The 14,409-nt window shown below is 42.9% G+C and overlaps 1 protein-coding gene across 4 annotated transcripts in view; it reads left to right on the top strand.

Moving 5' to 3' along the window:
* Positions 1-14,409, top strand: part of LOC135248996 (potassium voltage-gated channel subfamily H member 5) — a 76,265-nt gene that overhangs the window by 20,502 nt on the left and 41,354 nt on the right. For 3 of the 4 annotated variants that reach the window (XM_064324180.1, XM_064324178.1, XM_064324189.1), the window contains 2 exons: positions 893-1,285; positions 12,411-12,840. In XM_064324180.1, the coding sequence (XP_064180250.1) occupies positions 893-1,285; positions 12,411-12,840 (823 nt within the window). Of the gene's footprint in view, positions 1-892; positions 1,286-7,576; positions 7,670-12,410; positions 12,841-14,409 lie in introns of all 4 variants that reach the window. The other variant, XM_064324198.1, reaches the window with a different exon arrangement.

Genomic DNA, 14,409 nt, shown 5'->3' with positions numbered 1-14,409 from the left:
ATAGAGATGATATAAATAAGATCTTTGAAAAAGTTGCTGGTGGCTCATTCGGTTAAGGCACCACACTGTGGTGCATGTATGATCCCCATGGTCTTGGATCAATTCTGTGGCCAGTAGCTCCATTGAGTGACATGCAAATGGTAACTGCATTGTCCACTGTCCAGTGTATGGGAGGGTTCAGTCACTCGGGGGTCCACGTCCCTTTCACTCCGTTGCAAACTGTGCTGGTTGATCAGGCTCCTGTGGACTGCGTGTTAAAGCCACATTCTGTGTGAAACTCCTGCGACTGAGAGCGTTTCTTCTGTGGGATCTCAGAAAGTTGAGTTTTTTTTAAATTTATTCTGCTGTCTCAAAAAGAATTCTCTCCTGTATAATAGCAGCTTTTTATCACTTCTGTGGTTGACTCATCCCTTGTTTGATGTAAAGGGTGTATGAGATGAAGGCACCCCAACCCTCTCATGATATGTGCAGGGGAGCAGGACATTCTGGGCATTCTTGCTACTTGCCGATGGCCAGTAACACTGATTGAGAAAGGTGGTCCAGTTCATAATAAAGAAAATCAAGATCACCCACCTGCCTACTGATGATGATGAATGGTGGCTGTATTATCTGAAACAATACTTATTCACTATTATATCCATCATATCAGCACAAATTATCTTTGATTGTATTATGCCCTTTCTGTGTTTCAAGATATGTTGTTTCCCTTGTTGCTCATAAGCACACAAATGCTTTTCTATAGAGTGTGCTTAGTGGAATGATTGACACATCTACCTCTCTACCTGCTCTGTCTTCTTGTCTTTCTAATCTGTGTAGCGTCTTTGTGACAGCTCTCTGTAAAAAGTGCTATGCAAATAAAATTGAATTTAATTTACTTGATTACCTCCCCCAGGCTCTACAGCTGGGCTCCGACATCCTGCCCCAGTACAAGCAGGAGGCGCCGAAGACACCCCCGCACATTATCCTGCACTACTGCACCTTCAAGACCACCTGGGACTGGGTCATCCTCATCCTCACCTTCTACACGGCCATCATGGTGCCCTACAATGTGTCTTTCAAGACCAAGCAGAACAACATTGCCTGGCTAGTGCTGGACAGCGTGGTGGATGTCATCTTCTTGGTGGACATCGTGCTCAACTTCCACACTACCTTTGTGGGCCCTGGCGGAGAGGTCATCTCTGACCCCAAACTCATCCGCATGAACTATCTAAAAACCTGGTTTGTCATAGACCTGCTGTCCTGCCTGCCCTATGACATCATCAATGCCTTTGAGAATGTGGATGAGGTAAGCTGGAAGCATTTCAAGCTTGTATGTCGAATTGCTTGGCAATCCCTGTGCTGCTGTTGTGTGATTCTGTGCTCAGGTTACCTGCCAACCTGTTGCTAGTGTTCTGTCAGAGCTGTTCTGGTATATCAAGCAAAATTGCCACTAGGCTTCCAAGGAATTTAGTGACCAATCAATACTCCTTGAATTCATTGGCAACCTTCAGTCTGGAGATTTGCTAACAGGTAGAATGTAGTGTGAATTGGATATCAACCTGAGTGAAGCAGAAGGCTATGCACATGCCCTGTTTTCTTGTATTTCTGCTTGCAAGGTCTTCAAGTCCATCCTCTCCTAAGCGTGATATTTATAGCTCCCCTCTCCTTTGCGTGTGCAGATGCAGAACAAAGTCACAGGGGTGTGAAATGTGGTACTTCTCTCCCCCCTATTCCCTATACCGACTGTAGAAGAGCTATCGATCAGTCTGCAATGCATTCCAGGGTCCTCAGGTGCTCCTTATCGATGGACTGGGAAGGCACCTTCATAAAAGTCATATTTCTATCACCTTATTCCTGTAATCAGCTTGACAAAGTTCAGCCAGTCCCATAGAGATCAAGAGCAGATGCTGTATATAAAGACAGGCTGGGTGTGTTTGCAGCAGGGCGAGAACGACCCCTTGTGTAAAGGAGAGGCTTTATGAAGAACCCACAAATGACCCCACGAAGCAGGTGACTGATGTTAATGAGCCAGAGCCTGCGTGCCTTGCTGTGGGCTCCCATTGTTATCAGCTGTCAGCAGCTTGCAGCAGTCCACTGTGAGCAGCTGTGTTTCCACAGTGCGCTTAGAGACACAGGTAGGAGAGCAGGGAAATTCATAATAACACTCCATTCGAGATGCCTTTTCTTGACTGTTTGAGATGGCAATTATGTAATCAACATCGCATTACATAGCCCAGACGGCTGTTTTCTGTCTGGCCCTTATGCAAGTATTGTCCCTTATACGGGCAAAATGACAGACTTGGAGACTTTCTTTGTAAAGTTGAGGAAATCACATGCTCACCTACTCTGTATTCTGCACAGTGTTCTGGGGACTCATTCCTGTTCAAACCCCCAGTGTAGGTTTGCATTTCTGATGAACTACAGTCTTGCGGGTGCCATTGCAGAATTCACTAATCATACCCAGGAAAACGCACATGATAAAATATAAATCCTACTTGCGTAACACTGATTTCTTTACTCTGAAGATTTCTGCGAGTATATTTTTTAAGGCGTGTGTGTTTTAATGACATTTTCTTGCAGCTCTTGTTTAAATTGGCTTGGTAGAACAATCAGTTGTACGGCTGGTCTCTTAATTTTTATCATCGTGTCCAGATATTCCCTGAAAAGGTTTAATCAGGACTGCAGTCCTTACTCAGTGACAGGATTTACAGCTGTCTAGTTCCCGCAGTCAAAGGAATTCAAATGTTTTTCAGAAAATTTGAAAGAGGAGCTTCAGAATAGAATTAATCTTGGAGTTTACATATGAAATACGTGTTTCAGTGTACTACTTTTACTTTACGTACGACCAGACACACACACTTATACATCCAGTTTCTAGCACTGTAGAAATATAAACATTAATCCCACATCCCACTATTTTCCCCCGAAATTTCTACTTGTTTTGTTGAAATTAAAGGCGTATTATACAGCAGACCTGGGTCAAATTCGTATTTGTTTTGGATTCAAGTACTTGCTCTGTTGATCTTGCCTGCTGTAATTGAGCCTGCCAGTATGACCAGAAGATGGGGTTTGGCACTTTTTGAGAGTATTTCATTGGAGTATTTCATTTAATTGCAGCTAGCAACTGTCACTGCGGTAGCTAGCTTGCTACAAACACTCCACTGAAACCTGATTTCACCCCACAATCTCTGTAGCCACACCTACCCCTCCCCACAAGGAAAGGAGTGTCACTCCCAAGCACATCTTAGAAGAAGAAATACAGGCAGAGGAGCACAGATTTGGCACGTGTGCAAAGACAGATTGCCAGTGCATCTTTAATTTTATAATTATTTTACAATATTTTCAAGGTAAAAATCCTGCAAAATATTCCTTTACTTATATAAGTATGTGCAGATGTGATATTTATGATAGCACATTCCCCTCAAATCTGTTTCTTTTGGTGGAGCATGGGGAGTTTAAAGCAGTTCCCAAACCTAGTTTATTACAAATCCTCAAAGCAATAACAGAGCAAGATGTACTTTACTTTAAAAAAATATATTTTAATATGCAATTTAAATATTTTAAAATGTGATATTTGTGATTTAAACTTATTCATATTTGTTTGGTTATTTTGTAATGTGTTGTGAACAAGCAAGAACAACATTGCATTTAAATGTATGGGATTAATTGCATAATTTTGCTTCTAATTTATGCAAATGGAAGGAGCAAATTCTGTGGTGCATCTTCAATTATAAAGAAGTAAAACTATAAATAACACCCAACGCATGCCATTTATGTGTGTGATCATAGTTCAGATATGATTCATATGATTACTTGAGACTATATGTTATGAAGAACAACTTCATAGGAAGAACTCGCATGCTTTTTAGGGTGTGGGTGTGAATGCAGTAGTCAGGGTAAAGATCATAGATATGATTTGTATACCCTTAGATTTATTGGTGTTGTCTCTGTAATGTTACACATTTTCATTGAGACAGCAAGATGAAGAAATACAGGTCCCCAGTTACATTCCAATGATTTTAGGAAATATGTATTTACAGATGTGTATGTAGAGCAAATGTAGAGTGTTTATAAAATGTTTTACTTAATACTTTAATAGCGGTTGTCCCCAGATATATTGCTGAAATACAGCATCAGCATTTACAGTAAAATATCAGCATTTTTTCACTGTTGCCAAAGTTATGTCAGTAATGAAAAAAAGAAAAAACAGCAACGCTTTGAAGATCGACTAGGCTTTGACAGGACTCCTGAAGCAATAAAAGCAGACCTCTAAGGAAATTCACACTTTTCTAGTACTTTTTCAGATGAAAGGGGAGTGAAAATGCAGGCAGAACAGTTTGGCGGATTGAACGCTACTGATTTTGACCTCCACTAAAGATTATGTTGCGGACACTTCACAACAGTAATGAGCAGCATTACTGTACACTACAGATTAGTTTGGGCATATTTCACAATACAGCAGCAAAAATGAATTCCTCTATTGGAAGTGTTTTGACTCTTGGAAAATGAGACCGTATGATCAGAATCATAAAAAAAAAAACAAGCAAAGAGGTCTTTAAGGTGAGACTGTAACAGCTAACTTGCGTAATCCATAGAATTACCTGTTGTGGCTTTTGTAATGTCTTGACTCTAGTAGCAGACCTGAATCAAGCATTGTCAGCCTAATGTCTCTCTCTTTGCCTTTTCTCAATTTCATTGTGGGGACCAGATTTAATGTCCAGATGTCTGTGTGAAATCTAACCGCAGTGACTCTAATCACTGCAAAAAGGCGCCGCCATCCACCAAGATACCCTGTCTTTCTTTTCTCTGAGTGATGGCATTGATTAAGGCGTCTTGGCATCCGGGCCACTTCCTTGCAGGAAGAGCAAATCAGAGGAGAGGGTGGTGGAGAGAGGGATATACGTAAGGAGGGAAAATCCAAGAGCAGGGGTGAGCCATGGCAAAAGAAAAGAAAAGGTCAAGGCTGATAAATGAAGGTGGAGAACCGTGAGGGTAGCGCTTCACCCCCTCCTCTGTGCTCTCCCTGTGTGCCTAATTGTTCTGAGGGTCCTGCTGTGGACAGCAGTGTCTCGTGGAAGCAGGAATGAATGAGCTCATGGGAAATCAATACGGTCAAATTCTCAACATCTTGAAAACTTTCCGCACGGAGCCCTCAAGCTGCGCTTTCTCGCTGAGAAGGGTTTGTGTGAAAGGCCAAGTTATGGCTGGGCTAAGGCGACCCATTTCTTTTACAAACGAAAACCGCACAAAGGCTAGACCCTTTACTGTCGTTTAGAAGCCCCAAACTTTGTTTGCAGTTTTGTTTTTCAAGCCAACCTTCGGCTATCCACACCCAACACCAAAAAGATAGCTTGCCATTCAGCAGACATAAATACAAGTTATCAACAGATTAAAACACCTAATTAGTATTGTGAGAGCTACCAGATTTAGAAAAACAAGGGATGTTTGGTTGGCTAGGTAACCTAGCAACAGCACAGGTGTGTTGTGATAATTCCTTTAATGTTAAACTAATGAAAATAGCCTGTGTCTGTGAAAAATATTTGGAGAGCTTTCAACTAGCACAAGAAGAATAAATGTGTTGGTTGAAAGGGCCCAGTAACTGGAGGGAGGGAAGAGACAGAGGGACAGGTAGATTAAGGTATAGATATTGACAGGAGAACTCAAGTAAAGCATTCTGACTGGCAGAGAACTGCCGGTGTGGAGCACAGCCCTGGAGAGCCATGTCTCCTATGTTTGAAGGGAACGGCTGGCTCCACTGAGACTGCAGCTTGTTGCTACCCAACAGGAGAGCGGAGATAAGGGAAGGGAGGTGTGGGAACAGTGGAATGGGAGAGAGACACTAGCCCAGAGAAGGTGATATCCACTTTTCTTTTGTTGATTGGATTGTTTTCCTCTTTTCTGTGCTCATTTCTCCACTTGATGGGTGCATCAAATCACAGTGATGAGAAGGTTGTCATTCCCCATCACATCCCCTGGCTAGGTGATATACATGTAACTGTAGCTTGCTCAGTGTATACACACACTGTCCAACAAGCCACGCTCTACACACGAGCATGCTTTTGCATGCTCAGCCACCATGATTGCGTGCACGCATAACGACGTAAGGTTCCCCTGCATATTTTACGCTCATCAAGTGTCCCTGAGGCCACTGCGGAAGAGATGCGCATGCAGTTGCGTGGACTTCACCTGCTGTTCAGAGAGGCTTTCAGAACTGCACTTCAGAGCACCGCTCACGCCCGCCGGGCGAAGCAGCCCATGTTTAATCCACCGTGACCTTTTTGTGTCGCGCTGTGTTGCCGGGGTCGCGGAGACAAGCTGACAGAGCTCCTGGGAGTCTTTTTCTCTAGCGTGACTGGAGTTCCCATTCAGGCTCCAGCTGAGACGTGGCAGATTGTATGTGTGTGGGGGGGGTTGAATACATGTGGAGACAATGGACACCAATGGAGAAGAAGACTATAACATGATGGGCCTACTGTACGTGCTGTGTCTTAATGGTGGGGCGAGCACAGGACACGGTCATGATATCGCTGTTGATGGTCATGTGCAAGGAGCCTTGTCTGCTCCCTGGGAGTCTCCCAGACGAGTCAAATGACGAGGCTGGGGTGTGCAGTCGTCTGACACAGCGGTCAGTTTATCAGCATCAGTGGAACTTTTTCGAGAAACAGCTGCTGTAGAGTTTTTAATAACTCGAAGCTTAAGCCCTGGTGTTACATAAGCGTCCTTTTGAATTATAGATGATACTGCAAGGAAAGCATCAGTCCATTCCTTTTATATGAAATTCTAATCATTACTGATATATCTGGCTCTGGGAGCTTGCTACTTTAAAATATTAATTTTTTCTTGTAAAATGGTAAATACAGGGTCTAATATTATTAGTTATACAGCCTCAGAAGTACTGTAATCACTGGTGAAGCACACATGATCACAAACCCTTGATTGAAGTAAAGTGATTGTGGCCATGGATCAGCATTGTCAATATTACATTTTTATCAACACATTAGAACTAACAGAATAAAACAGTGCCTAATCTGCAAATAATGAGTCCATTTTAACTGGGAATGTCTTCAGCTGCAGGGTTTTCACTCCTGCAGGGTTTGTGTAGCTAAAAATAGTGGCAGACTGTCAGACCTCAGTTACTTTACTGTATCCTTGAAACTTAGTTCTAATTTTCATAACTGCATTATCAGGCTTCCAAACCAGAAAATGTAGATTTTTCCCTGTGTAATCTGTCAAATCCGCATTTGTCCTTGACAAATTCCAACATTTACAATAAGGAATAGTTCACACATTTACAGCACTGACTTACGCAGGATCAAAGAAACAAAATAGCTAATGGAAATATGAACTAATCAATAAAAGTCAATATTGAAATGCACATATGTGGTAGGCGACCCAAACCTTGGATACTTTTATCTCTATGGGACCTCACAATCTCAAAGGCTGTCAGTTCCCATGGATACAGTCAGAGGCCAATGGATGGAATAGAGACTTCTCCAGTTTGTTTACTGTGCATGAAAAGACTCAGAAGCCACCAGCAGTTTGCAGGGCTTAGCAGCTGATCCCGTGTGTCTGAGCTGTGCCCGTTGTCTCTTTAAAGGACCCGCTTTCGGACACCCCATCAGTCGGGCATCTGCGAGAGACGGCTAATCCGCAGAGAAATGCCACCCGGGCAGAGGACTCTGTACTCCCGGTAACCAAATAATTCCATTTCCTTCCCTATATTGCCTGGGCTCTGAGAGGCTCCGTTGTCTCTCTCTCTCTCTATGCCACCCTTCATCCCAAGAACTCGGTATCAGTCCTGACAGTTTGCGATGGCGGTAGACTCATGGTGCTGCGGCAGGGAGCTACGGGGTGGCCCCCATCAACTTCTTGCCACCCATTGAATGCTGCAAAATAAGCAGACAGTCGCTTGGCACTTTGTACGCTTTGGTCTGATAATGCTTGTGAGGATCTTCTGAACTTTAAAAAGATCTGTTTTTTTTTTATTGATGTGTTTTCCTCTGATCAGTGATGCTTTTATAAGAGTGCGTACGTCACCCTCTGCTTCCCCCCCCCTACCTGCCCCTTCTTCCATCCATCCATCCATTCCAGTTTCTTCTCAAGTCTACATTCTGTTGTACTGTGTTCTACCTCCTGCACGGTTTTTGTTTTCTGTCTCGAGTTGTTCTCTTTGTCTGCTTTGTTATTCATGATTCCTTATTGTTCCCAACCTCCCTCTGTGCATTTCTAGGTCTGTTTACTAAGTGCAAGTGTCTTACATGATCACCATGTGACACGGGCCCTAGGGAGACATGTAGCACAGGGAGTCATGTAAGGCAACCAGTCAAAGCGAGCTGTCGCTCCTCAGCTAATCAGCTCCTCGGGGCATTCCCCTAATGAAAACATAATCCCTTTCTAAAACGCTGTGTATGCACAGGTTTTATGTTGTGTTGCTGCATACAATATGGACTCAGTCACTTGTAACCCTTGTAGCGACATGTTTATTGACGCTAGTTACGGATGTAACTGTGGTTCTATGAATCCCGGATGAGCACCAGAGGCGGTGCATAAGCACTGGACAATCTTCGCTCTGGAGGCGTGCACGTCGAGAATATGAATAACAACGAATGTCATCCCATGACATGTGATGTGGCACATCCTCGCATGAGTACCGCTGTCATACAACACTAATACAATCTGCTCTGGAATCTTCTCGCTGATTCCGAGTGACAGACAGCTCTGGTGGTCTTCCGAGATTCATAGAACCCTTCTGATCGCCAGAGGCGGTGCATAACAAATGCCAACAAGGTCACAAGGAAGAGGACATACCTCACTAAGGAGGAGAGAATCGCACTACTGGGAGAATCGCAGACCCCACTGAATGTGGGGAGGCGATATTGACTTTGTAGAACAGGGTGAAGTCCTGGTAGCTGCTGTAGAGCTGTCAGACAGACAAACCCCCCTGAAGGCTGCCCAATATGTAGCCACATACCTGGTAGAGTGGCACTTCACTCCGCACCTGGAAGGGGGCAGTTTGCACGTGCGTGAGCCAGCGTGGTAAACTCCACAATCCAACGTGACAGTGATAGTCCAGTCCTTATGCACTGCCTCTGGCGGTCAGGAGGGATTAAACAGAACACTATTTCATCCTTAGAATTATGTTTTATGTGACCCTCTATCTGCACCCCAAATAAAATACGACATAAATTACACTCTTTAATTGGTTAGCCTTCCTCTGTTTTAGTAATAATTACACATTAGCACAGTCCACTTGTGTGTGTTTCGCTTAGGTCCCCAATGGATAAATCTGTCCTTTCATGAATGCAAATTTAAAAGTAATTATTTTGAGCATTTAAAAAATGTTCCATTCTGTTGGTTACACAAAGTGAGAAAGAACTTTAAGCTTTATGATGTTAATGGTTATAATTAATGGGGTGGAGTAGCCTAGTGAAGCATTGTCATTGGAAAGGATTTCAGTGTACAAGTGTGTGAAGTGCTTTTGCACATTTTTTAGTTTGTGCCGTAAACGCCCTTCTCTGGTGTTCTTTATACTGTATAGCACGGGTCCCCATTTATTCACACGATTTCACAGAATGGCATGAAGACGTAGACTGGTCAATAAATATCAATTCGCTGTGCCCCGGAAGCCTGCGATTTCTTATTGAGCCGACTTGGATGGGAAGCCGTACCGCTGAGAAAATGTACTGTTGCTATGGGCGCGCTGTCATTCACAAAAAAAAACACTATTTTTGAGCATCTGCAAAAACATGGGTTTCATCCCACAGTGCCACACTCTCTCCAATACTGTGCTACTGCTGAGCGAGTCAACATCATTTAACATTTGAAAGTCTGCGGACTGCACTGTGGGCAGTTTCCTCCAAAGCAGACTTGAAGAGTGAGTGTTGATGTCTGGAGATGGAATGAGTGAGCTGCATTACTGTAGTCATTGTTACCTGCACTGCTTCACAAGGTTTTGCTCACAGCACTGAGCAATAAGCTGGCACGATAACCCAAGTTTGTCGGAGAAAACCAGATTTCATTGGCCCCTTTTTTTTTGTGAAACCGAACACGAACAACCGCACCAGTGACAACTTTTCTTGTTGCAAAGATCAAATTTGTGCTTCGTGAATAGCTTAAGGTAAGCTGCGGTGTCCCCATACAGTGGTAACAGACATCTCTGCTGATTTTGAAATGACTTTATATTAAAGACAGCAAAAGCTGAATACTGGGCAATTACAGTCATGCCACTATTTAATTCAAAACATTCCTCACAAAGCACCTCAAACCTACATTGTCACAGACCTATTATTGGACATTGAGTAAAGTTTAACTGAAGCGTTTTAATGCTTCTCTCAAATACAGCGCTAGACTTTTAAAAGATGTTATGCACCACCAAACATGCTGCTCTTGCATAAAATATACACAGGGGCAGTTTTATGGAAGTGCATTTAGTTTTATGAAACTGCTGAAAGGTTTGAATAAATTGAACTTTGTATTTCTGGTTGTGTGTGTGCTTTAGAAAGCTGACATCACATATAGCCAGCTATTTGGGTATACAACAAGCATTTTCACTTTGAAGAAATAACACTTATCAATCTCTGCCGTTGTCTCCTTTTTTAAAATAGATTAAAAATATTGATCTATGCATTTCAATTAAGATGCAGCTTAAGATGAGTTTTGGCTTGCTGCCTTCACTGAGGAGGTGGTGTTATATGCTTATGGTGATCTTCTTTACCCTAACTGAAACGTTGTCACGGGTACACAGGCTAAATAAATTTTCAGTCTACCCAGCCTCAATTTTCTGGTATGTTATATAAAGCGATACTAACTCAGATCCTAACAGTATCCAAATATTCATTTTAAATATGAAGAAGATTGTGGGAAGATCAAGAACGTGAATATTACAGGTCATTTAGCCCATCTATGCTCGAAATTTGCCAACCAACTTGAAAAAAATGCATTGCATTGTTTTTACATCCCAATGGGTTAAACACAGATCAAGAGAATTCACCTTTTCTGTTGCCAATATTTTTGCTGAAATACGGCTATTGCGCATGATACTTATCAAGTGTAAAATGCACATGGAGGTTGAAAGGACTGAGCTACACTTCCCATCTCATTTAGTTGTTCTGCTTTTACATGACAGCACTTCTACAACACTTCTGTTTTCTACCCCCGTCCCCTCCACAGTGCTGTACCTTGCCTACTTAACCATTGCCTGTTTCATTCTGCTCTCCATCACTATTGTACTAGAGAGATACAGTGTGCTGCAGGTACACCAGGAGTGCTGGTATGGCGGTATGTGTAGGTGTGCACTTGCATCAGCATAGTAAGGAATGCCAGCATTCTGTCTCCTCCACAGCAATGGCTGCGTGTGTGGTCTGTGGCTGTGAGGAGCATGCTCAGAATGATCAGAAGCTATACCTTCAGGCATGTTTGCCTTATTATCAAGAGCAAAAGTCCATACAAAAGGGCCATCGGTCCAATCACTTCCTCACTAAAATACATGTCTGAGGCCTCCAGATTCTGAGAGCCCTGTCTGGAACCATGAGCTTGTGGGGCTGGTATTTCTGGGTGTGGCTGTGGTTCAGTCACAGTTTTGTTTTTATTTTTTTTTTTTTTTTTTTTATTTTTTTTTTTTTTTTTATTATTTATTTATTTATTTATTTATTTATTTATTTTTTAAATACAACTTTAATCTTCTGGGCTGAAGAAACAAGGGAAATTGCATGCTCTTCACAGCCTAGAACAGACACTGCTTTCCCTCAAAGGCATGAAAGCCATCAGATAAACCGGTTATAGGTAGATTAAAAAAATGATGACTGTAATTATTCATGTAGTCTGTAAGATCTTCCCTGATAACTTGACTCGGCTGTAGCATCACAAGCCTCTGATGTCCTGTGGCTATCATTCCTACAGTACTTTGAATGGATAATAAGGTAATTGAACCGTGTGGCTGCCTAGAGTCTGCAGGCTTCATGGCAACGGAGTCTTTGGTGCCAATACAATGGTTTGATGCTAGAATTTAGATTGCATTTTTCTGTGGGTTGGACCTGGAGTTCATTTGTAGCCATATGCATACTCTGGTATGTGGGATCAAATGTTATCTGTTACCTGTGTTGAATGAACACTGGTCATTTTGCTGTGTAGTATTTTTCCACCACTACGATCAAGGGCAGTCTTCTGAGGGAAAGATTCAGTTCAATTCATTAGTATTTTCTTTATTCCACATTGGGACATGTACCTGGAAAAAACAGCATGGCTGCTTCAGAAGGGGAAAGAAACATGTAATAATGTGAAAGTCAGTGATTATGACTTATTGCTTAATCCTAGTGTATTACAATTACGATTGTGTATGCATGCTTGTTTGCTTGTGTGTGGGCATGCGCATGCATGGATCATCTGTGGCACTGGGGATGGCCAGTGGTGACCATGTTTCTTCCGCCGCACAGGGGATCAGCAGTCTGTTCAGCTCGCTGAAAGTGATCAGGCTGCTGCGTCTGGGCCGGGTCGCCCGGAAACTGGACCACTACCTGGAGTACGGAGCGGCGGTGCTGGTGCTGCTGGTGTGCGTCTTTGGGCTTGTGGCCCATTGGCTGGCCTGCATCTGGTACAGCATCGGCGACTACGAGGTGATAGACAAGGTCACCAACACCATTAAGACGGACAGTTGGCTCTACCAGTTGGCCACCAGCATCGGCTCGCCCTACTACTACAACACCAGCGGCCCCGGCCAATGGGAGGGCGGCCCCAGCAAAGACTCGCTCTACATCACCTCCCTCTACTTCACCATGACTAGCCTTACAACCATCGGCTTCGGGAACATCGCACCCACCACAGACGGGGAGAAGATCTTCTCTGTGGCCATGATGATGGTGGGCTGTGAGTACCCTCATTTCATTCCACTGCTCTGCATGTGCTGGTCCATTGTAAAGTGGCAGGTTGTGGTTCAGTGTGAAAGAGCCAGGTCTATTCCATTGTGGAGGGACTATTTCCCCAGGGCTGTGGTTTACAGTAGATATACAGATGTACCATTAAGAGATCTGTGGGTTGGTCTAAATTGAACATGTACATATTGATAGCAGCTTACTCAATAGCCCCAATTCCATTGGTATGCTGAATGGAAACAAAAAAATCAATTCTACTTGCGGACAGGACACCGACCTAGACTAGTGTTTTGCTTTGTGTTTTGCTTTGTCATGGAAATGCGCTCAGGAAACAACTGTGGATATCTTCATGCAGGAATTAATATTGTGAATGAACAGGCATCTCTGCTGATGAAAACCTAGCGTCGCTCTTCACAATCCTGTAAAGTCTTGCAAAGACTGGTTTAGAAAGCTGAAGATACAGTTCTTGGGTGATACAGCTACTGTGAAAGCAGTAAGACTCTGTATCAGTGATGCACTGAAAAAAATCTGTTTTTTCGTGGGGACACGTGTGGCAATAAAACCATGCATGTTGTTGTGAAGCAATGCCTTAACATCTCAGCCTTTGTCCTGGCTTCCCCTTGTGATGGCTAGCAACCGAAGGGGCTACAACACCATGTACTGAGTTTCAGCACCATGGAAAGTTCTTGCGCTGGCCCTATATAAACAGCAGACAATACATCTGCAGAGCATAATGCTTCAGAATGATGCAGTTATTGAACACAAGCCTTGTTTGCATAAATCCTGCCAGGTTTGGCTTTTTCAGTCAGATTGGCTTAATTGTCTAATTTTTCACTACTTGGTTGATTGAAAAGCCAGCTGGCATTTTGGCTTTTCCCCCAAAATCACTTCAATTTGATAAAAATATAAAATTTTGAATTAAAATACCATATGACTTGTCCCCGAGCAGAAAGAAGCAAACTGAAAATGTGGTCTTTTTTTTTTTTTCTTTACAAATATTCCATGCTCCCCTTAAACCCATTGGCAAATTATGGTGCTTAACATTTCGAAGAGTTCATTTACTGATGCAAATCTGTCTTTTCCTTATCATGTACATTATCTCTACAGATTATAGGCTTCTGGATTTTATTTAAAGTTGTCATTATCGTATCTGTCAGCTGGGAAATCATTCTGGACCTATGAACATTAATTCTATTTTTTCCTTAATTAAATGACTGCATCAGTGGGAATATTGTACAGTCCTTACTTTAGTAATTACAATGTGTGTGCGCAAATGGTCCAATGTTCAGTAATTTTTCCACGCCTAGCTACATAGGATTATAGCAACCCCCCAGGTGCATTGTGGATAAAAAAACGAATTGATGGCCCAAAGGTGATGAGCTCACAGTGTCCTCAAAGCAATCAATGGGATAAGGAGCGGTCACGCCAAAGCCAGTTCACAGCTGGGTGAGAAACAGACCAATTAAAAGGTCCCCTGGCGCTTCCGGTGAGGATCACTTCCCAGTCATAAACTTTTGATTGCAAGTGGATCAATACCAAGTCTCCTCCCTCTCTATCGACACCC

Source organism: Anguilla rostrata, chromosome 1 (assembly GCF_018555375.3).
Source record: "Anguilla rostrata isolate EN2019 chromosome 1, ASM1855537v3, whole genome shotgun sequence".
NCBI lineage: Eukaryota > Metazoa > Chordata > Actinopteri > Anguilliformes > Anguillidae > Anguilla > Anguilla rostrata.
This window is presented reverse-complemented; position numbering and strand designations above follow the sequence as displayed.